Raw genomic sequence first — 25,778 nt, forward strand, 5'->3', positions numbered from 1 at the left:
CAATCCTGAAATTTTGGATTCCTATGTTTTCATTATTGCGAGTGTATTCAGCGATTTCTTTCACATGATTTTTTGCAATGAATATGATCATCATTGGGATGACTCTGGAGGAAGCAATTGCAACAAATTCTCCAAAACAAGTCAGAGATCTGTTTGCAGATCTTCCCATTCAGGGTCAGTCGCTTAAAAGCTATATACTAGCTTTTAAGCTACCATATATATATATATATATATATATATATATTATATATATATATATATATATATATATATATCATCATCATCATCATCGTTTAATGTCCGTTTTCCATGCTAGCATGGGTTGGACGGTTCAACCGAGGTCTGGGAAGCCAAGAGGCTGCAGACGTTCCTTTGACATCTTGATGTTATAAATCTAAATATACGCTATCATGTAAGTAAATTACAAAGTTGTTTTTATCCTACCAGGTGTGATTTGAAATAAAAGATTACTAGATTTTCAACTATGCTTAGTTGATAATATTAGAGAATACTTATAACTACATCCTTTTGTTTCACTTACCCTGGTTTAATAACACTAATCTTTATCCCTTGGCAAATGTCTATGTTAAATTAAAGTCATTGATCCAGTCGGATCTTTTCGTTCCATTTGATTGAGAACAATTATTGCTGAGTTGCCTTTTCAAACATTTACTCTCAAACTAACAGCTAATTCTACACAACATACAAGTCTGTTTTACACTAAATTACTGCTTCCACAATTGGAAGAGTGTCTTCAACCCTACATACCTACATTTAAGACAGCAGAGAATAGAAACATTTGGTGTTCCACTAGCACGGATGCCAGTCATCGAATTTGATTTCAATTTCAATTTCACTGTTGTGGCAAGTGAAATCAAAATTAAATTCAATGACTGGCATCCTCATGGGTGGAGCGCTGGGAGCGCTATGCAAGCGTGATCATTGCCAGAGCAACAAGCTGGCCTCCATGTCGGTGGCACATAAAAAACACCATTTGAGAGAGAGCGTTACCTGCGTCGCCTTACTGGCACTTGTGCTGGTGGCACAGGAAAAAACATTCAAGCAAGGTCATTGCCAGTACCACCTGACTGGCCCTCGTGCCGGTTGCACCTAAAAGCACTCACTACACTCTTGGAGTGGTTGGCGTTAGGAAGGGCATCCAGCTGTAGAAACTCTGCCAGATCAGATTGCAGTCTGGTGCAGCCATCTGGTTCACCAGACCTCAGTCAAATCATTCAACCCATGCTAGCATGGAAAGCGAACGTTAAATGATGATGATGATGATGATGACTTCATAAAGCAACCCTTTATTCAAAAATGATATTTGATCACTCACCTGTTTTCAAATTATGACCTCACAGTCTGTTTCATCTACCTCTACTATCTGAACTGGCTGACTTCCTATCACCCCTAATTTCTCCCATTACATATACTCTGTCTTATTCCCAAAAAGTCCATTAAGCAACTTATTCATGACTGCCACCATCATACAACTACATTACTCTGAAACTCCCACGGATCTTATATCCCTCTCCATCCATCAACCTTTAATAATGTTTTCCCTTTGGCATTGTTTTAGTTTTGCTTACTTTTAATTTTACTGGACACCGACCGATAACATTGGACACCACATCTTCCATTCTTTGCTCTACATATACATTTTTCATCATCATTCCAAAATTCATCAAATATTTCAACCTTTAAAAAAGAAAATAAAAAAATACATCCACTGAATTAATATTGAAATAAACAAACAAAACAAACGAGAGAGAAGCTTCAATACTTTCATCATAACATATCCTTGTACCTAACCTCACATCTTTCTCTCTTTCCAGTTGGAGAAGCCACATGTATTCACCTTTTCAGCAACACACCTGCTCCTGTACTTCTGTCATACTTTCACTTCCCTCAATACTATACCACACTTGTGATCTCACAAGAGCTGGTGCCACAGAAAAGCACCCAATACACTTTGTTAAGTGACTGGTATTAGGAAGGACATTCAGCTGTTGAAACCATGCCAAAGCAGATGTAGTTAGTATGTCAGGTGAAATGTTTGGTGGTATTTTGTCTGCCGTTAGGTTTTGAGTTCAAATTCTGCCAAGGTTGACTTTGCATTTCATTTTTTCAGGTCAATGTAATCGACTTAATCCCTTCACCCCAAATCTAAGGCCTTGTGCTTCCAGTTGAAAGGATTTATTAAAGTAGAAAAAGTGTGACACACTGACATTCACATTTATTATATTAGATATGTTTAATTTGGGGGAAAACTTTATTTCAATTAAAGTGTAGTTCATGTGTGTGTGTGTTTGTGTATATGTAGTTTGCCTTATTGGTTCCTGCCAAAATGTCCAGCCTATTCCAGCATGGAAAAAGAGACATTAAATGATGAGGAAGAGGAGGATGAGGATGAAAATCCTAGCAAACATATACCAATCGCAGGTAGTCTTCAAATTCTGCTTCTTCAGACAATAGCCAGTCATCGAATTTGTCTGTTAGAGTCCAAATAACAAAAGCATTGATCAAATCCAAAATTCATTTTAAATGATTCCTCAAAATACCATAAAACAATAATATTTTTGATGGAGTTCTAAGGGGGTCATTTCCAACATGTGCAATAAAAAAATCTTGCATAACACATAGAAATTAATTTTTAGGTACTGATATGGTTACGATATTATGCAAGATTGGTTATATAGAATGATGAAATGATACTAAACGACGTATTAAAATGATTTACTAACTCCATTTTTGATACCTGTTGTAATGCACACTCTATGGATATTTGTAGATTTTCAGATACTTGGAATGATATCAACTCTACATGTGTTTCTGCCATGATGGTTTGTTTTACCAGGCTACACCTAACACATAAATCCACCAGTATGTCCTTAGGCTATTTTTCTTTTTATTATTATTATTAACGGATCCAACTTAATCCTACAAATTCTAAGATATCTTAGGTGAGAAGATAGCTGGAAATTCTCATGGGAGAGCTTACTGAGTGCCACAGACCAAGTCTGTGGATGGTGCAAAGTCCCTTCCAGACCTAGAATTACATGGTGGTGGAATAGTATGGTAGACAAAGCCATTAGAGCAAAGAAACAGGCCTGGAAAGCCTGGAGGGAAGGGGGTAGCAGGGAACTGTATCAGGTAGCCAAAAGGGAGGCTGGGCGACAGGTATACATAGCCAAGGGTGAAGCAGAAAAGAGGAAGTTTGCCAATGTCCAGCGACATGAGGACCAAAGATAATTTATGCTATTATCCAAATTAACAGAATCCTTTTAGAACATTATAATTTAGAACATTATAATTTTTAAAAATGTAAACAACGACCAATAGGCGCAGGAGTGGCTGTGTGGTAAGTAGCTTGTTTACCAACCACATGGTTCCGGGTTCAGTCCCACTGCGTGGCACCTTGGGCAAGTGTCTTCTACTATAGCCTCGGGCCGACCAAAGCCTTGTGAGTGGATTTGGTAGACGGAAACTGAAAGAAGCCCGTCATATATATGTATATATATATGCGTCTGTGTGTTTGTGTGTCTGTGTTTGTCCCCCTAGCATTGCTTGATAACCGATGCTGGTGTGTTTATGTCCCCGTTACTTAGCGGTTCGGCAAAAGAGACCGATAGAATAAGTACTGGGCTTACAAAAGAATAAGTCCCGGGGTCGAGTTGCTCGATTAAAGGTGGTGCTCCACCATGGCCGCAGTCAAATGACTGAAACAAGTAAAAGAGTAAAAAAGAGAGTAAAAACCAATATGGAGAATAACTTACACTTATTTCATAGGTTCCAGGACATAATCCATGAAATTTGTGTTTTAATTTGGAGAGTGTCTGAAGAAGATAACAAAAAAAATTATCTGTAAAGAATATATGTAGTTAAATGACATGAAGGTATAAAGTAATTTAGCAGAGCCTCTTCAAAACTGGTTTTTAATATGTCCATATTAAAATAATTTTTTAATAAGATAGAATTTTTATTTCCGTTTTCATGTAGAATATGGTAATAGTTGATGACAAAAAGTTTAAAATGAGATCTTCTCTCAGAAAATAGTTTAGGGAAGAAAGCAATAAGCTTACATTTATTTCACTTGCATCTTTTCAATGATGTTAATCCCAGATAAAATGTTCTGAGAACATTTTAATGAGAGTTTATAAAATCTATATTAAAAGCCTCTACATTTTCTATGGCAGGGAATTCAAATACATGGTAAATCAGTAAACCAATACAAGAGAATGAGTTCTATGTAACAGATCTCTACATAGAATGAATTAACGAATAATATGACTCAAGACAGAGAAATAATTTGCCTTAAAAAAGAAATATTTCTATTTCATTACTGATAATTTACAAATAACACTGCAACAGAGAAAAATGACAAACCTTGGAAGAATTGACAGCTGCCTCCTTTAAAATGCGTGACTGTCCATCATAAAGTGTTAAATTATACATTTTTATATTACATTTTGAAGGTCCTTGTTTAAACTGCACAATTAACATATCATCTTTCAATGAATAATCCATTTCACTTAACCATTCACGGCACACTGCAAAAGTAAAGGGAAACCATTTATGTGAACATAGTAAATGTTATTAAAGTAGGCCAAGGTTGACTAAATTCAAGCAGAAAAGAAAATATTTAAGGTTACAATTTTCATGTCAATATTTGAATGATTGTTGTTCCCACAATATTACAAGAGACATTCCCACCAACAGGCTTCAATACCTTTATTACCAAATCTCATCTTTAACAGTAGCGGTTAACATGCTCTCTCACATGTCAGAAACTTGCAGCAGAAATGTCTGTGAATGTTTAGAATCATGAACAGCAGAAAGAAGTCATTCTTCCTATTAATATAATGCTGTGCAATTAGATAGGAATTGCCATGAACAGCCAGTATTAAGTTCCTCAGACATGGCCTAAACATCTATAAGGTGGGGCTGATAATTGAGCCCAGAAGATAATCAACTGTCTGTTAAATTGAACTCATTACTAAACTGTCACTATGGTTTGTACAACCCTGACACCATATTCATCTAGCTGTAGCTTCCTTAAGTGCCTACCAGAGCACAAAGCATGGAATCCTGTCTAAAACATTCTTTGGGACAACAGATGCTACCATCTTTCTTTCAGTCTGTTTAAGATTATTTCTCAGATTTCACTATCAGGCCATTCTTAGTATTTTTTCTATTCAACCTCCTTACCAATAACCAAAATGTAGGTCTTTATCACTATCTCTCTTCCATCATGTTTCATACCTCCTCACTCACACATTACTCTGCTTCCCTCTTCTCACTCACTCTTCTCTTACTCTCTTACTATGGTTCTGTCGATGTTATCCCTTTCTTCTTGGTTACAATGTCTAGAATAAATATAGAGAGCATACAGATAATTCTTTAGTCTTATCAAAGATATGACAACCTGTCTAGCATTGTTGCCATGATAAAAGGTAACAGTATATTCTGTAAAGTTGTTGGTGTTCAAAAGAGCATCCAGCCAATGAAATCATGCCAAAAATCAAATGTGATATGGTGAGAATCGTCCTTAGCCCATCTAGGCTGCAGAAATTCCAAACAAGAACCATTGACCCTGATGATACAACCCTCTCCAAGATCATGCCAAGAGATCTATAATGGTGGTGGTGGTAAAAATGGTGATGATGCCCCCACCAGTTTCCTCCAAGGAGGAGGAGGAGGAGGAGGTGGTGGTGGTGGTGGTGATGATGGTGATGATGGTGATGATGATGATGATGATGCCCCCACCAGTTTCCTCCAAGATTTTAAATAAATAATAATTTATGGTTCCTTACTGAATGTATCAACTTCCTGAGCAGGAGGATAGTTGTTTCCAGATTCTGGCAATGGATGAAGATGAACCAAAAGTTCTTTATTTTTTCTTACAGGATGTATTTCAAATTCAAAGTTATGCTGCAAATAAATTTTTTAAATTCTACTAATATAATAGAATATTTAAAATATTGCTCAGTTCAATCAAATTTTATAATAATTTTAATTATATTTAAAAAATTAAAACATTCAGCTATTTTACTCTGTTATCATTTTTACATATTTTTCATTGTCTAAATCTAATCCTCCACAAGGATTATTTAAACAATTCTTTGTCGGCTCATTTATATTAATTTTGATATCATTTGAAGTGACTAACATATTTAGCAGGCATTTTAATACCTTATACCAAAGCTTCTTGCACTTCTCACCTTCATTGACATTTATCATTGTCAACAACATTCATAGTTTTTTTTACCTGTGTATATTAGAACCTCACTGATTCTCCTCACTTCTGTCTCAATTACTTTTTTCATCAAAAATATTGAAGTCACAATTACCTTTTCTCAATATCTCTGGCTCTACCATTTATATAACAAGGAATGCCTACTCTTTTAAATACAAGTAAATGTGATAATTCTTCTTTATACACGCTTACTTCAAATCTGTTGTTGATGTTAGTCTTCACTAAGTCATAGCTAAGAAGCAGAGCCATTACATACATATTACACACGTGTGAACTTAATGAGGAACTTTTCTTCTTTTTAGCTCTTTTATTATCTTCAATGCTCAACAACTTCTACTTTCTACAGTCCAAGCCAAAAAACATTCACATCTCACTTTAATTTTCCAATTTTTTCCTTCAAAAGGAACAAATATTTACCAAACCATTTCGTCAGAAGTCCCTTCCTCCAGCAACATCCAAAATAGAACTTTCACTCCAAAAGTCCACATCGGTCCCTTTGTCTCTAACATTATCTTTATAATCAACCTTAAAATTTAGTTCAACTTCACCAAGCTAATGAGAGAACTTCTATATGGTTGCTTAACCTACTAAATATAAAAGTTAAATACCCCTCAAATCACTTCCCATCCTGTTTCTAAAATGAAAGTATTTGGTAGTGTATTCCTAGAAACACTCTGTATGAATAAAATACAAGGTGGTCAAGACTGAAGTACTTCTGATCAAAAGTCAGCTAGACCAAGGCTAAAAAATAATTTCATCTCCAGCAAATCAACAATACAACATGCAGGGTCTGTAATATATTCCATGTAGATGACCACCTTCCTGGGGTTAAGGGAAGATTCTTTAAAGATAGAATTGTACTCACATTACTAATGGATTTGTTCTTCCTCAGAAATTTAGAAAAGTCCAAAATTCTACAGATTTTCTTACCAGAATCTTTAAACTCATATTCAATTTTAAATCCTTTTAAATGGGTTAAATCTATTAAAACAAAATAATATATATATAATTTACTCATACAATGATTCCAAAAATATACATATCTACAGGCTTGAAGATTTTACCAAAACTAACTTGTACAACCACATACAGTGACATAACTTTATAACTATTTTTAATATTGTGTGTGTGTTTTACTGCTATAAAGAGTATCATACTCACTATATATATTTTTTTATTTTCTACCTTTAATCTTTTTTTTTTTTTGCATATTTATAACAAGAAGAAGCAGCAAGAATTTGCAACATTTCTGCCTTTTACAAAAGTCTTTGTACCAAAAGAAAATAAATTTTATTGAGAATCAGAACCAGCTAGCAAAAAAATTGTCTTATTATTTAGGTCTTGGAAAATGTTATACAATAATAACTGATAAAACATTACAATGTTCACATTTTAAGAACTAGATCTGACATAAAATTTAGTACAGAATCTATATAAAAACAAAATTTTTTAATTAGCTTTAGGAAATGGAATCTTTGTCTATGCAGTAAACATTTTTTGAAGTATATGCACCTTGATTATAACATAATAATGGCTTATAGAATTTTAGAGAAATTTTCTTACTTGCATTCCACACAGCTTTTATTCCTCTTTTTTCATTTCGCAGGAAATCTGTTAGTTCAAGAATCTTTGGCTTTTCTGGGTACTTTCCATTAGGAAAAGGTTTGAAAACATCCAAATCCTCCTGACAACCTGAAACATGGAAAATATTTCTTTGAAATCTATTGACATTATAGAAAAAAAAACAATTTTTACATCATCAATAGCTCTTGGATATGCATGGACATTCCTGTTGTAGATGACAGATGATGGTTCAGCAATTTCTGCATAAATGATTTGTTTATAAGGATCAAATGTTTGTGCTGTACATAAGCCCCCTCCTTCCATCAAATAAACATTCCATGTACCCGTGTACATGATGCTACACATCAGATATCAAAGTATTGGCAGAGTAACATGAGATGAAGTGTTTGTTTGTTTTTCAAGATCACCATGTGCAACTTGGTCTGGGAATCAAATCAACAGTTTTGAAATTACAAGGGCAACACCCTCACTACTCAGCCATATGCTAACACTCTTGGATATCATATAAGGAGAAAAAGCATGGAATGAGGGGCTGCAGCACTTAGTTGAGATAATCAACCATTCTTATCATTATTTTCTAATTTAGTTGATCACATGAAATATGTAAATCTTGTTTAAATGAGTTTATCTGAATCATCAACATAAAGTTTTTGTTTATAAATTATAGAAACAGTACCATTTATTTTATATTTCCCTACACCCCTCTACACCTACCACTAATTACTTTAAATTCTATCAATATATACTCTCTTCACAACTAAACTATGCAATGTTAGAGAGATAGCCTCATTTGTAGATTGCATCTATAAACCCTATCCTATCTACATACATTATGGAAGCATCATTTTATACCCAGTTGCCACTGTCAGCCAATTGGTAGAGAAATATATAGTCCTTCAAGTGAAAAACTGATGCAAGATAGAGGGGGATATTTAGTCTATCCCAAAACATTCTAGAGCTGCTGGTTATATGATAAAATTAACCTGGTCGACAATGAGGCTGGCAACAGAAAGGGTGTCTAAAGGTGAAAACCATGCCAAATAAATGAACAGAGGTGAAGTGGGGCTCACAGCACACAATCCCTCAAGTACCCATGGCATAACAAATTGCAGTCAATCAAGTTTATATTAAGTGGTTGTGATAGGAGAGGAATCTAGTTGTAAAAAACTTGCCAAAAAGGAGAAAGAAAGGAACAAAGAAAGATTAGAGAGAAGACTTTGGTCCTACATCAAACAATTTTTCCATTTTCAGTAGCATGATAAAAAGTATCAATGTTGTGGAATGGGTTCTAACAGAAAAAAAACATCCAGTTAGCTGTGAAGACATACTAAAAATAACATTATGTACTAAACAACAGCAGAGTTGGTAGACTTTATTCTGTTGCTGTAGGTGCTAGGTGATGAAGGAGATTGACATGACACAGTCAAACCTGTCTAATCGATGGTAAAACACTCACACAAAACAATATTTTTTTACTAAAGAACACTAATTCAGTCTTTGTTGTTTAAGATATTTAAAAGGCTGCAAATTTACAATGTCTTCTGACCTTTATGTATATCACAAATAACCTGTCTGACTGTGCATGTGTGTATGTATACACACACACACACACACAGGGCCAGATTTATGGGGGTGCCAAATATGCAATTGCCCCGGCCCCACCCCTTAATATTGAGAGCTGCTTTCTATGAAGGACATAGTGCACTCAATACAGGGTGGCCACTCCACTTCCCAACAATCTTGCATGAAGAGGCTAATTATTCTTTCAGATTGTCTATACCCACCAATGTTTAACTATCTCTACCAAACATTAGTTAATTTTGGAGTTGCCTTTTATTTTATGTAGAGGTATAAAAAAATGAAAAAAAGTTGAAACAAACAAATGAATAAGCCCAAGGATAACTAATAGCAAGACATCTTAATTGCAATCCATAATACCCTCTTCCTTCACAAAATGATTAGGGCCATTGCATCTGCAAATGTAACAAAAGTAAAAGTAAAGTTGTATGCTCAAAAATTGCTATCAGATAGTTTAAAGAGAGATCTATGAAATACAAAATTTCTTCTTAAATTATATCTTTTGAAGTGATTCTGGCACCTTTTCAATTCAATTTAAGTGAAACAATTTTGAAGAAAAATAATTTTATGGAAACCAAATCCTTAATTTGTAATCCTTGATTTATTGTTTCCCTAAAACTCTTTTCTATTAAATTTTGATTAACTTTGGCAGCAGGGCTACTTACACAAGTGTAACAGGTATTTGCAAAGTGCCTGTCTTAATATACCTGTGGCAGGGTTAACTGAAGTGATTCTATATTGCTGTTATCAGTTCCAGCTTCCTTTTATTTCTGAAACTATTTTCATTTGCTTCTATTCAGATTATATATTGTACTCTCAGAATATCTAAGAATGCCATGGAAAATTCAACTGTCAAGAGCTAAGAAGAGAAAAATTTCTAAAGAAAAAAGTGAAAAACAATGCTGTTGTATTTGCAAATACATGATGCCTTACAGAAATTTTCTTTGCTTCAAAAAAAGAAAACTCAGAAGCTAATGATGAAGAACCATCATCTACTGTCATGACTAGTAAGATGGCATCATGGGATCCAGACCCAGCCATATGGTTTTCTGTCTGAGAAAAGTATGTGTCCATGTTCTTTCAGACAAAATCAGCCATATGTCAAAATAAAAATGACTGACTCCTACCCAGAATCTTGACATCATTATCAATCAGGTGAAGATAAACTGGTTGGGCACTGTTGTTATTTTATAAATTCAATGTTTTATACAATTCATGAAAATGGTGAACTGCTTTTAAGAAAGTGACTCCTGTACAGCTCATCAAAGAGTGCAGTTTATTGCTTTTACTATACCTTGACGTCAAGCCAACGTGACAAGTTTTCCAACAAGGAAGGCTTTAACGACTGGAAAAAAACAGAGAAGAAAATGAAAACACTTGAACAAAGTCAAGGCCACAGAGATTCTGTGTTGAAGTTCAACCTTTTATATAGGGAATCTCGCACCAAGTTGTGGCTGTGACAATATTTCTAGCTGAAAGAAGTCTAGTATTGAGAGGTTGTGAAGAGATAACAGGCTCTAAACACAATGGGAATTTTCTAGGAATTATGAAACTTATAGCATAATTTGATCCATTTCTAATGGGCCACTTGAAAAAATTTGGCAATCCTAGAAGTGGCAAGCAGTCATACTTGTCACCTACCATCTACAAAGAAATTGCTCTATTAATGGCAAAATATGTCAAGAATTATATTGTTGCAGAACTTAAAACTGCCAAGTACTTCTCTGTTTCTGTAGACTGGACTCATGTTGACTAGCTAACAGTTATTGTGTGTTATGTTATTTCTGGTAGAATGGTTTTTAACTTTCCTGCAAACTGGTTCCCACAAAGTGGAAGTACTGGCTACACCTCTCTCAGAATTCCTAAAAAGAAATAGGGTATAAATTTTGAAGACTGCAGGGGAGTCCTATGACAATGCCAGTAATATGTTTGGTCATTATACAGGAATGCAAGCTACACTCAAAGAAAAGAATCTGGTTGCAGTTTTTATTCCATGTGTTGCTCATTCATTGAATCTTATCGGGCAAGCTGCTGCTTCGTGCTGTGTCGAAGCTGTTAACTATTTTGGTTTCACACAAATGTTATACACCTTTTTTTCTGCATCAATGCACAGACGGGCAAATTTAATGAAATTGTTGCAAGGCAATAAAAGAGCGCTAACTTTGAAGTCTCTGTCAGAAACATGTTGGTCAGCAAGAACTGATGCTACTGAAGCCCTCATTGATGGACATAGTTGCATCCAAAATACACTCAGAGATGATCTAGAACAAACACCTGAAGCAAGATATGAAGTTCAGACACAAGCAGACAGAATTGATTGTCTTGAAACTGCTCTGATAGCTAAAATCTGGCATATAATTCTTGTACAGTTTTACAGTACAAATGAAGTTTTTCAAGGAGTTAATGTTGATTTGAATGAAGTGATTTATCTTATTGATTCTTTGGAAAGCTTTCTGAAATTGCTTCAAGATAGGTATGAAGAATTGGAGCTTGATGCCAGGAACATGTGTGGAAACACAGAGTATAAAGCAACAATAGATAGATCAAGGAAGAGAAATAAACGTGATATAAATCTAGCATCAGCCTTTGAAGCAGTTGTCCTTTCTGCAAGAGAAAATACACTCAGAGATATTGAGGACGATGAGATACAGAACATTCAATGTCATTTTAGATCAGTTGTCTGTTGCCTTACAAAAATGCTGGGTAACCTATCAATCAGGGCATGACAAGTTTAAAGTCACAGTGGACTTAGGTAGTTTACCTGATGCAGAAATAAAATCTGAAGCTGTGAAACTTATCACTGCTTTCCCTTGTGATCTTAATGAGGTGTTCATAGAAGAAATTGTACAGTTTGTAGCTTTTTGTAAGCTCAAGTTTTACCCCATCTCAGCAGGCACTTTTAATCTATAATGAAGGGCTTGCTGAAACCTTTCTTTATATTGATGTAGCTCTTAAAATATTTTTGAGCTTAATAGTCACAAATTGCTCTGGAAAGAGGTCATTTAGTAAATTGGGTCTGATAAAGAATTACCTGAGGACTACAATGAGAGAGCAGTGTCCTAAAGACAATACAGTTTGAAGAATTCGTTAAAGATTTTTTGAATGCCAAATGCAGAAAGAAAGATTTTGTGTAGGTATTGAAGTAGTACATAGCAATAAGTTGGTAATATTTGCTGTAATTAGTTTAGATGACAAAATTTTGCATTAATAGATGCATTTAAACTTACTCTGCTGACTTGTCAAATTCAATTGCAGGCAATATATGGGTTTTGAGATTTAAATCTGGTGATTTTCATTGATTTTAAGTCTTGTTTCTGAGGAGCCCAATGAAATTGAAGTGCCCCAGGTCCCCTGTGGGTTGAATCCAGTCCTGCACACATGCACAAACATTTTGTTGAATTTTCTGTCAGTCACTATTTGCTAATGTCATCACCATTGTTATGCCCACTTTACCATGTTTGTACCAACACGTAAATTAAAGTCACCAACCTTGACAAGTGGATGTCACAGAAATAGTTCTTTCATTCATCCCTCAATCCAGACTGAGGTGTCTCAGTAGATATAACCATTGCTTTTGTTTCTCATCTAATTTTAAATTTATTCTGTCACACACTCTCACTACCTCAACCACTCTTTTCAATTTCTACGATTGCAGTACACATTCTCAACCTACAGTCATGTGGTTACTCAACTAAAAGAATTTTTACGAGTGTTCATTGCCTGTGAAGAGTCTGGCAGAAGCTTCCCTCCCTATTAACACTTTGAGCCTGAACACATCTACTTTCTTCTCTCTAAAATCACAACAATATCTTCAGATCTATTGTTCATTACATCAACATTAGTGATGACAATCCAAATGCTCAGTATCTCAAAGAGAGTTTCTGTGGTGGTGGTTATGATTGGATTGCTGATGTAAAATAATTGAAAAATGCAAAATGATAAATTTTACATTTCTTTCAAGCCTCTAAAAGAAATAAGGTGCATTAACATGGATAAAAATGATTCTAATATAGTTTTTTAATTTGAAAGACAGTTTAATTAAAATACTTACAATCTGTCTCATAACGATAATAAGGTTCCTGAAAAGACAAAAACAGAGATTTTTTAAAAATATTTTATTCCTATGGAATTTAAATTTAGTTAAAACATTTAGTAACTAACAATGAAAATATACTGCAGTTGTAATCATAATGAAGTCAACTTATAAGCAGAGGTAGAGCTCATTAGTATCTAGGACTGTGATTTTAGGGACATTTGGTTGCTGTTTTTAACAGTTCGAGTAATCTTATAGACTTTTTCTGTTACCTTCATGAAAATGAAATATATGACTGCAAACCAAATCAAGTAAATCCCATTTCATAAAATATTGTGCATGCATGTACATATGTAAGTATGTATGTCAGGGGGCATATAATCCAGATGTGCTAAGCGTGTGCTGCATACCCATTCAAAATGACAAATTCATTATAAATATTAACCTTACTCAATTTAATCACAAATCTTAATAGAACACTTTTGTTATGCATCTGCATGAAATTTGGTGGTGCTGGGTGTGGCAGTACACTCAATACAACAATCACCATATGCCACTGATGTATGTATGTATGTATGTACATGTATGAAAAAATGTATGTGTATGTCTATATATAAGATGTATATCTACATATAACAATAAATTTTCATGCATCCCATCCCAAGATATATGTGTGTGTGTGTGTGTGTGTGTGTGTGTGTGTGTGTGTGTGTGTGTGTGTGTGTGTGTGTGTGTGTGTGCGTGTGTGTGCAAATGTACATTAATAAACTATATTAATAGTTAATTAATAGTATATAAACAGAATTAAACAATATTTATTAAAAAAATAAAATAATGATTTTTCTTGTAGAAGAAACTCGATTAACTAAATTTGAAAATTAAAACATTAGGATCATTGGCCTACAATACATTTAACCTGCTGAGAGGTTAAATGACCAGATTTGTGGCTGGTGCAAAATCCCCTCTCGACCCAAATGTAACAATGTTGTAGACAGGGCTATTAGAGAAAAGAGACAGGCTTGGAAGGACTGGAAAAATGGTGGTAGCAGGGAATTGTATCAGACTGCCAAAAGGGAAGCTAGGAGACAGGTCTATTTAGCCAGAGGGGAAGCAGATAAGAAAAAATTTGCCAAAGACTTGAGGTATTTCGTGTTGCAAGACAGTGTGTGAGAGAGAATTGTGATGTGGTAGGAGAGAAATGTGTTCACATGGATGATGGCTCACGTGCACTAAATGAGGATGCAAAGAGAGAGGCTTGGAAACGCCACTATGAAAGGTTGCTCAATAAAGAAAATGAATGGGATAAAGAGAGTCTGCCGAATGTCAACCCAACAGAGGGACCAGCTATCCAAGTTGACAGCTCCCTGGTAGATGAGGCAATTAGAAGCATGAAGTCAGGGAAAGCCCCAGGCCCATCAGGAATCACTGCAGAGATGCTCAAAATATCTGGCGGTGTCGGCTATAGCCTAGTCACCCGTATAGTTAACCAGGTGATACACGAAGGAGTCATACCCAATTACTGGTGCAGCAGCATAATAGTCAACTGCTACAAAGGTAAAGGTGACACCCTAGATACTAATAATTACAGAGGTATCAAGCTGTTGGATCAGGTAATGAAGGTTACAGAGAGGGTCATAGCCCAACTAATTAGAGAGAGAGTTAGTTTAGATGAGATGCAGTTTGCGTTCGTTCCAGGGAAGAGTACCACTGGTGCTATATTCCTGGTAAGGCAGCTGCAGGAGAAATACCTAGCCAAAGATAAGCCCCTATAACTGGCTTTCGTTGACATGGTGAAAGCCTTTGACAGGGTCCCCACATCCCTTATCTGGTGGTCAATGAGGAAACTAGGGATAGATGAATGGTTAGTGAGAGCTGTGCGAGCCATGTACAGGGACACTGCTAGTAGGGTGAGGGTTGGCAACGAGTACAGTGAAGAATTCCGGGTAGAGGTAGGGGTCCACCAAGGTTCAGTCCTCAGCTCCCTCCTATTTAGCATAGTCCTCCAGGCAATAACAGGAATTCAAGACAGGATGCCCCTGGGAGCTCCTCTATGCTGATGACCTTGTTCTAATTGCTGAGTCACTATCAGAACTGGAGTAGAAGTTTCAGGTGTGGAAGCAAGGACTAGAATCGAAGGGCCTTAGAGTCAACCTAGCTAAAACCAAAGTCCTAATAAGTAGGAAGGTAGAAAAATCACAAACGCCTTCAGGTAGATGGCCCTGCTCGATCTGTAGAAAAGACGTAGGTAGAAACTCTATAAGATGCACCAAGTGTAAGCTATGGACACATAAGAGGAGCAGCAATGTCAAAGGAAGGCTAACTAAGAAAATAGTTTTTGTATGTGGCAGATGCTCTGGAGCAATAAACACTGAAGATGTGAAGAGACCAACTTCCGCCACATTCCAGGGAGAAAAACCAGAAATAGTTGATAGCTTCCGTTACCTAGGTGAGCAAGTCAATAGCGTGGGCAAGTGTGCTGAAAGTGTAACTGCTAGAGTAAGAATAGCCTAGGCAAAGTTCAGAGAGCTCTTACCTCTGCTGGTGACAAAGGGTCTCTCGCTCAGAGTAAAAGGTAGACTGTATGACGCATGTGTATGAACAGCCATACTACATGACAATGAAACATGAGCCATAACTGCTGAGCATATGTGCAAGCTTGCAAGGAATGAAGCCAATATGCTCCGCTGGATGTGTAATGTCAGTGTGAATACTTGATAGAGTGTAAGTACCTTGAGAGAAAAGTTGGACCTAAGAAGCTTCAGATGTGGTGTGCAAGAGAGATGACTGTTCTGGTATGGTCATGTGGTGAGAATGGATGAGGATAGCTGTGTGAAAAGGTGCCACACCCTAGCGGTTGAGGGAATCTGTGGAAGAGGTAGACCCAGGAGGACCTCGGATGAGGTGGTGAAGCACAACCTTCGACCATTAGGTCTTCCAGCATTAGGCCTCACCAAGGCAATGCTTAGTGACTGAGACCTTTGGAAATATGCTGTGCTTGAGAAGACCCGGCAAGCCAAGAGAGACCATAACCCATGGCTTATATATGTGTGTGTGTGTGTGTCTGTGTTTGTGTATATATTTATATTTACATATTCATATATTCTCTTTCTCTTCCTCTCCTTTACTTGTTTCAATTTATTTGACTGCGGACATGCTGGAGCAGCACCTTTAGTTAAGCAAATCGAACACAGGGCTTATTCTTTGGAAGCCCAGTACTTATTCTATCAGTCTCTTTTCCTGAACTACTAAGTTACAGGGAACGTAAACACACCACCATCGGTTGTCAAGCGATGTTGGGGGGACAAACACAGACCAAACATATATATATATATATATATATATATATATATATATATTATACATATATACGATGGGCTTCTTTCAGTTCTGTCTACCAAATCCACTCACAAGGCTTTGGTCGGCCTGATGCTATAGTAGAAGACACTTGCCCAAGGTGCCACACAGTGGGAATGAACCTGGAACCATGTGGTTGGTAAGCAAGCTACTTACCACACAGCCACTCCTATGCCTATATTTATATATTTATATTTACATATGCATAAATTTATATTTACATATATATATATGTATATATTCACCTATATATATATATATATATATTTATATTTATCTATATATATAAAAGAGGCTTTGGGTCAAAATTGTGCGCACATTTTGCTACGTCAGAGGTTGGCAGCCAGACCATTGGTCGGATTGAGCTGAAAATTGACTCAGGCATAGAAGGTGTAATGAGGCAGAGAGTTGAGTAGGTCAAAACTTGCCATCTGGAAAGATGCGGTTGCTATGGTGTGAAGAGTGATTTTTTATTGATTCAATTGGCGCAATTGGCATCTAAACTAATGTATAAAATGAAGAAGGCAAACGTTGATACAAATTGGATTTTTATGTAAAAAGGGGTCTAAATGGGGCTGGAAGGGGATTAAAATTTACAGGAGGGGATAATTTGAGGTGAGAAATTGATAGGGAGACGTTTTGGGGCACTACAATGGATGCTTTGCTGGAAATACGGATTTTATTGATTTTTGGGGACACTTGGGGGTCTAGATTGGATACCGTTTGCCCAATTTCAATCAAATTTTCAACAGTGTAAAGTGGAAGTGGATTTGTAACTTAAGTGTGGAAAATGGGTTTTAAATTTTCAAAATTAAGGCAAGATTTTTGAAGTTGAAAAAATTTCTCATTTTTATGTATTTTTGCCTTTTATTTTTTATTGTTTACAGTTTTCATATTTTTTCAAAGAAATTTACAACTGAATGTAGCATGTTTAGAGCTTTCATTTGCATGGTCAATCGTCGAAAAATTTCCAAAATAAGTACTAAATTTAACAAAGAAATCCTTTGTTTTCTTATTTTTAACCACTCAAATAATGGCACGCACAAAAGGCAAGTGTGCTTTCCGTTGTCACTGCCTGATATTTATGATTGAGCTTTCAAATTATTTCCTTCCTCAACTTTCTCAAGTTCTTTTGTTTTTTATAAATGGGAGAGAGATAAATAGAGAAAGATGGAGAGTCCAAGAGAAAGGAAGAGTAAGAGAATGGGAAAGTGAGAGAAAAACAAAGAGGGAGAATGTGGCGATAAGAAACAGAAAGGAAGCAACAGAAAGTAACAATCACACCTTCAGCCATGCATAGTGGGGGTCACCTTAAACTAGTATATATATATTTACATATATATAAGTATTTATATAGGCAAATATATTTATATATGCATATACATGTATATATGCTTATACATGTATATATGCATATACATGTGTATATGCATATACATTTATATATGCATATACATTTATATATGCATATATATATGTGTGTGTGTGTGTGTGTGTGTGTGTATATATGCATATATGCTTATATATATATATATATATATATCTACATATGCATAGTTATATATTTATATATATACATATGTGTGTGTATATATATATATGTGTGTGTGTGTGTGTATATATATATGTGTATATATATATATGTGTGTGTGTGTGTGTGCGTGTATATGTGTATATATAAATGTGTATATATATATATATATATATATATACGCGAGAAAGAAGCAACAGAATGGATAGGTTTTTAGTACGATCGTTTCATACAAGGACAGGTTTTATTAAAAGTTGCAAAGATTACAGCATATAAACGAGTCCCGTACTCATCAGCTAAAATACATGTAAGTTCTCTAGACATCCTAGTGTTTGAGGCTATACTCATGAAGTAATGTAGATAATTAAAGTTCTTAAAGTGATGTATAGTCTATCACAGAATTTTAAAAAAGTTTGATAGCATCACAGAGAAGGTGACCTAATCCATATGAATTTCCATAGATATGATGAGGGATTATATACTCACAGAAGACAAATTTATCCATTGTTATTAGCATTACAGAGAGGGTGAATTAATCCTTTGTATATATGCACAGATTCCAATGTGTAGATGTATAGGAACTTTATAGGAACTTTAATGAACTTTAGAAATCTGTTTAATTATCTACATTACTTCATGAGTATAGCCTCAAACACTAGGATGTCTAGAGAACTTACATGTATTTTAGCTGATGAGTACGGGACTCGTTTATGCTGTAATCTTTGCAACTTTTAATAAACCGTCCTTGTATGAAACGATCGTACTAAAAACCTATCCATTCTTGTTGCTTCTTTCTCGCTTATAATCACCCCACATTACTGTATTGTTAAATCAGTATAGTTTTTTTTTTGGTGCATGCATCTAAGTTAGGTACCATATTCAAGTAATTTTTTAAATTAACTTGAATCTTTATTGCTCTTTGTATATATATATATATATATTTTTGTTGAAATGGAAAGATGAATTTTTTTGTTACAAATTTTCTTCTTCCATTCACTAATTATATATATATATATTATATATATATATATATATATAATATATATATATTTGTGTGTGTGTGTGTGTGTGTTATATATGGTGTGTGTGTGTATATATATAAATATATATATATATATAAAAATATATTATATATATATAATATATATATATATAATATGTGAAACAAAACTCTGTTGGCAGCAAACTCGGAGTCCCCACCACCCCTCCACTCATTTCTTTTCCGTATTAAAGTGGCTTGCAACGTGTTTGGAGGTGAGATATGTTGAATGCACCCGAAAAAACCTGTGGAAAAAAATTATTCCACACCGAGGATAGAATGGGTTTTTTAAGAAATATTCACCCTAATGTTCCTACTCAAAAAATTCTAATTCATCAGAAAATGATCCCCCAAAATCCTGATTTAGATATATGTGTGTATGCGTGTGTGTGTGTGCCTGCGCTCCGCGCGCGCATTTACGTCAGGTTTCCGGGGTGTGAGAACAAATTAGGTTTCTTCACCAAATGTAAATATTTTAAAACTGAAACTACATCCATGTTCGTTTTAGTTGTTTACTTTAGTGTTTGACAAACAAACGAGGTGGGGGGGGCTCTCCCTGCGTAAGCGATCGACCCTCTAGAAATAGCAGCCAACTTTTTTTCAAATTCTTCCTAATCGCTTTTGATAAGGATGCATGGAGAACGTGGTTTGGGGCTCCCTGCTCAAAGGAAAAACACAGAATAGTCATTCTTGAGATACGTTTAGTTAGTTATAGGTGTGCACGAGCAGGCTTGACCTAGCGAAACTTATCTGTTGTGGTTGTTGTTAGTATGCTCTGACAATCCAACAGGTGTCAATACAAGATGAGTGATGCTTAATTGAACTTGTACTAACGGAAGAATGCCTAAAATCATACGGTGATAAATTTAATTATCGTATAATCAAATATCAGTTGCTTGTAGATTATTGTTAACTGTATTATTAATAACTGTATATAGATCAATATACTTTTCTACTCTAAGGCAAAGTCGACCTCGGTGTAATTTGAACTCAGAACGTAAAGAATGATTAAACAGGTTAAGTTCGTAGAAATAAATCGATGCTTATTCATTTCAAGACTACCGAATTACAGCACTGACAACAAAATAAAGTTCGTAGAGATTTTAAAGGGAAAAAAAATAATAACTTGAGAAAACAGTCTTAAAAAGATAGTTATTTCAAAAGATGAAGTAGAAATACCTAGATAACGAGATAAAATACATAAATTGCTGAAATGAAATTATTGCATTAATTGTCATACTTACAATGTATTTAGGTTTAGGGCACACGGCGGAGTTGTGAATAAACAACAGTGTCAGAATAAATGCTGTTAAGAATCGTTCCATAGTGTCTTTCTGTAACAAATTTAGTCGAGATTGAAATATTGATACAGTAAATAAGAATAACTTTAGTCAGATCATGGTCGAGATAACAACAACACCAGCAACAACATCATATTGGCGTCTGTCTTTCGAAATGAACCAGAACGAAACTCTTCAGAATAAATAAAGACAGAAAAATTTGTTGCGGTTATGACCCGGATATATAAAAAAATATGAAAAAAACTGTGAATATGTCAAAAATACCGTTACATATAGTATAACACTTAACCAAAAAAAAAAGAAAAGAAAAACGAAGAACTTGATTTCTAATTTTCTGTGCAAACACACCGGATATACAGGAAATGACAATTAACACATTGCGTTTAAAATAATAATTAATAATTAGTGTTAAATAATTGAAGTTGATAAGAAGCAAATTTCATTTCTACACTAGGCACAAGGCCCGAAGTTTTGGGGGAGGAGCCAGTCGATTAGATCGACCACAATACGCAACTGGTACTTAATTTATCAATCCCGAAAGGATGAAAGACAAAGTCGACCTCGACGGAATTTGAACTCAGAACGTAAAGACAGACGAAATACCTATTTCTTTATTACCCACAAGGGGCTAAACACAGAGGGGACAAACAAGGACAGACAGACATAGGTATTAAGTCGATTACATCGACTCCAGTGCGTAACTGGTACTAATTTATCGACCCCGAAAGGATGAAAGGCAAAGTCGACCTCGGCGGAATTTGAACTCACAACGTAACGCAGACGAAATACCGCTAAGCATTTCGCCCAGCGTGCTAACGTTTCTGCCAGCTCGCCCCTTTAAGAAACAACGTTAGTAGACATCGCGCTTGCAAGATTGCTAGCGTGTCATACTTTAGGAGACATTTATTCCGACTCGTTCTGCAAAATCGCGCCCAAATCAATTTGAGCCTTCATTTTTTTTTCCCGTGATGGATAAAAAGTAAAGTCCAGTCATGAACTGGGGGCAATGTAGTCGACCAACTCCCTTTCATTGAAACTGCTGGTCTTGAGCCAAAAATAGAAACAATTATCTTAGTATGCTTAGGAAACAGTTTGGGGTATGTTTCGGTTTTATTCTGACCTCAGCATCAAAACGTATTTGCTGAAGTAGTGAGGGTGTCAAAAATTAGAATACTTTAGTGAGCAAATAACACATGAAAAACAATAATCAAAGTGGTGTTGGCTTATTTAATGTGGGGACCATTAAAATAAAAGTAGAAATAATTATAATATTTTAATTGTAGTGAATCTTGCATGCATGAAGTGGATTCGATCCACCATACCCAAATTTAAATTAACACTGCAACAGAACTTTTCCCACGATGGAACAATGGTTTTTCTTTGACAGCGATTTTAGATTTTTCAGATGCCTTTAGCTAGGCCGAAATAATGTCTTCACCACTTGACCCTTTCTAACCTCTTCTACTTCACCAAAAGCTAGAATAGAGATAACAAGACCACCAACTAAATCTATTGTTTTCAATGATATATCTATCCTTCTAGATAGTTATAAAAGCAAGCATACCCCAAGCAAAAATCAGTTCATCATAGTCGTGACAACTCAACGGAGTTAGTCACGGTCGGTGATGACTCAACGAAGTCTGGCTGACCAGCTAGAATCTTAGTCAGAGGGAGAAAGCAACTGTGAGACAACATCCTACAATTCTCTCTAGCTCTAATTCTGTTCTCTTACAACATCATTCTATCTCTCTCTGTATTTACAACTAAACAATGAAGAGGACACAAACATAAACTTTACTTTGCATGCTTTGGGATTTATTATAACCTGCCCGTCGAGGCAAGGTTTTTGTAAGTAACGGTAAATAAATATTTCCTTAAAACTTCATGCATCAATCAGTCACATCTTACGGTATTCAATTACAACAAACTTTTTATCATTACAAATGCAGACTTCGACATTTCAAAATATTGTGTACCAAATCAATTTCTGTCGTTACATAATAATAATTTATAAATGCAAGAGACAACTCTCAACAAGTTTCTTTGCTGTTATAATATACACCTGAGGCAATGTATGCATACTTCTGCTGTTGTTTCTGTTTATGAATGATGGTGATAAGTTAAATATGATCCTATACTGCCAGCTCCTACCACTAATCTTGGATGAATAAAATCCCATTTTAGTTTTTTTAATTAACGTGAGCTAAAACACCAATTCATCCATTTTTTTTTCATAATTATTTTTCATTATTTTTCATATTTTTTTCACCATTATTTGTATATATACTTCCAAATTCAGTTTCCAGTTCGTTTAATTTTACTGTATTATGATATAAATTCCTTCAAATAGGTAACAGACCTTCAACTTGTCCTCATCTCTTTAAAATTTGAAGACATGGTACTAAATTTTAAGAAACATTTATTACTGTTGTCTTTTAAAGTCAAGTGACATCATATTCGAGAATTATTTCAGAATACCAAGCATATGACCGGGTTCCCAGGTTCAGCCATTTTACTTCACTTATATTATTAATGCTCCTTAAAAAATCATAATTATAACAATTTTATTATCTTTAAAAATCCAGGCGGTATATCTACTTTATTCTTTTTATTCTTTTACTTGTTTTAGTCATTTGACTGCAGCCATGCAGGAGCACCACCTTTAGCCAAACAAATCGACCCTAGAACTTATTCTTTGCAAACTGAGTACTTATTCTATCAGTCTCCTTTACCAAACCACAAAGTTATAGGGATGCAAACACACCAACATTGGTTGTCAAGCGATGGTGGGGGATAAATGTAGACACACAAATACCTACACACACACATATTTGAAGGGTTTCTTTCAGTTTCCATTTACCAAATCCACTCAACTGAAATGATTGTTTTTTTGGTTTTTTTTGCTGTACTCAGGAAGACTCACCCATCACAGTGAAAGTGAGATACTAGAAGTATTATGCTAGTTCTTGTCCATGCTGGGTCTATACCCAATTTGTCTGCATCAAGCAACCTCTTGAAAGACACACGCACATCTCATCTTCCTAATATTCACCCCTCCATCACTCTTCTAACTAGTGTACTACTCAACTGCTGCAATCATTTGAGAGGATAATCAGCACATACTTTAGCACTGCCAATAACCTCACTTTTATTATCATCCCTGTCCATGCTACTTCCAATGATCACCTCACTTTCTGTGCCTTCAGTAGTCTCCACCTCATGTCTGAGCTAAACCTTAGGTCTTCCATATTTCATCTTTAACACCTCTCCTATTTGCTATCATTTTCAACACCTCATATCCGCTATTGATGATCCTTCCACCTTTGTTGCCCTACTCACTTTAGCCACCCTCTGACCTCCATCTCTCCCAGTTTATCACCCTCCCTCTTTATTCTCACACTCTGCACACCATCTCCCAAATTTTTTATCTGTCCACGAATATATGGTACTGCTGTCCTCCACCCTTCATGTGCTGCTAATTGTCACCTTCTCCTCCCTCAAACACTTCTATCTCTATCTCTTCCACCTCCTCCCTTCCATTCTGATATTTACCATCAACTACATCCCCACCCTTTTTCATCACTCACAGCATCCACCTCTACCCTCACCTTTAAACATTTGTTCCTTTCCTCTCACACCCTTATGAAATTGCCCACATTATCCTTCTTACTATTCCACTGTCGATATTCTTTCTTATACTCACTTTCATATACCTTGAGAGTTTGCTCTGACACCTTGTCAACACAATCTCTATCTTCCTTACAGCTACTGTGACCCACCTACACAAAATGTGGGGTAGTCATGTATCACCTCTATAGCAAGATCAATGATTGTAGTGTATTAGAAGGTGAAGGCTTGTGGGTGTGGATTAGAACTGTTAAATGAAATTGGGTTGGCTTTGCAAGATGTACCCAAGGTTTTAATTCATAGAAATTCTCTGGCTTCTCATTGTCTTTTCAAATACAATAACCTATTTCTTTACTACCTACAAGGGGCTAAACACAGAGGGGACAAACAAGGACAGACAAATGGATTAAGTCGATTATATTGACTCCAGTGCGCAAACTGGTACTTATTTAATCGACCCCGAAAGGATGAAAGGCAAAGTCGACCTCGGCAGAATTTGAACTCAGAACGTAGAGGCAGACGAAATACCTATTTCTTTACTACCCACAAGGGGCTAAACACAGAAGGAACAAACAAGGACAGACATAGGTATTAAGTTGATTACATCGACCCCAGTGCATAACTGGTACTTATTTAATCAATCCCGAAAGGATGAAAGGCAAAGTCGAGCTCAGCAGAATTTGAACTCAGAACGTAGCGGCAGACGAAATACGACTAGGCATTTCGCCCAGCGTGCTAACGATTCTGCCAGCTCTCCTTAATATGCTGTTGACACATTATTAGAAGCCGTCACTGTTTGACAGATATTTTGTTTACAAGACATAAATTAGCTATTAGCTGTTGTGAATGTGTTCATCAATCAGAGCTCTATATTAACGTGTTAAGTGTCTACATTTTATCAACAGAAGTAATAAAATAATTGATCATCATTTCAGATATATTTATTGCAAGTGAATGGGGATTTATTGAAAGTTAAATGTCTCTATCATTTTATATATTTTAACAATGGCTGTTTCTTTGCTTCTTACTTCATAGCAATTGTTAGATATTTTTCAAACTGATTCATATTTTCTATACCATTTATACATATCCTATAATGTCATTTAAACATATAAAATTCACAGTTCTATATTTAAGAGATGAGGAATAATGTACATTATTTACATTAGACGGATATTTGTCCTCATCTTGTTTTGTTGTTAACACAACATTTTGGCTGATGTATCCTCCAGCCTTCATCAGGTGTCTTGGGGAAATTTTATTATTATTATTATTATTATTATTCAGGTCACTGCTTGAAATTGAACTCAGAATCTTGAGGTTAGTAGCCCATGCTCTTAACCACTATGCCTTTTGCTCAGGCATATAGCATAGTGGTTAAGAGCACGGGCTACAAACTCTAAGATTCCGAGTTCGATTCCAAGCAGTGACCTGAATAATAATAATAATAATAATAATAATAATAATAATATAAT

At 35.5% G+C, this 25,778-nt stretch overlaps 1 protein-coding gene across 1 annotated transcript in view; it reads right to left on the reverse strand.

Annotated features, from left to right (window-relative positions):
* The window catches only part of LOC115217573, a 37,159-nt gene extending 16,210 nt beyond the window's left edge, over positions 1-20,949 (reverse strand). Inside the window, exons 1-8 of the mRNA XM_029787314.2 lie at positions 20,620-20,949; positions 13,470-13,497; positions 7,820-7,948; positions 7,122-7,237; positions 5,814-5,931; positions 4,387-4,550; positions 3,777-3,836; positions 1,590-1,698 (exon numbers count right to left, since the gene is read on the reverse strand). Of these exons, the coding sequence (XP_029643174.1) occupies positions 1,590-1,698; positions 3,777-3,836; positions 4,387-4,550; positions 5,814-5,931; positions 7,122-7,237; positions 7,820-7,948; positions 13,470-13,497; positions 20,620-20,700 (805 nt within the window). The 5' untranslated portion in view covers positions 20,701-20,949. The remainder of the gene's footprint in view (positions 1-1,589; positions 1,699-3,776; positions 3,837-4,386; positions 4,551-5,813; positions 5,932-7,121; positions 7,238-7,819; positions 7,949-13,469; positions 13,498-20,619) is intronic.
* Positions 20,950-25,778: the final 4,829 nt, after the last annotated feature.

This window comes from Octopus sinensis, linkage group LG11 (genome assembly GCF_006345805.1).
Source record: "Octopus sinensis linkage group LG11, ASM634580v1, whole genome shotgun sequence".
NCBI lineage: Eukaryota > Metazoa > Mollusca > Cephalopoda > Octopoda > Octopodidae > Octopus > Octopus sinensis.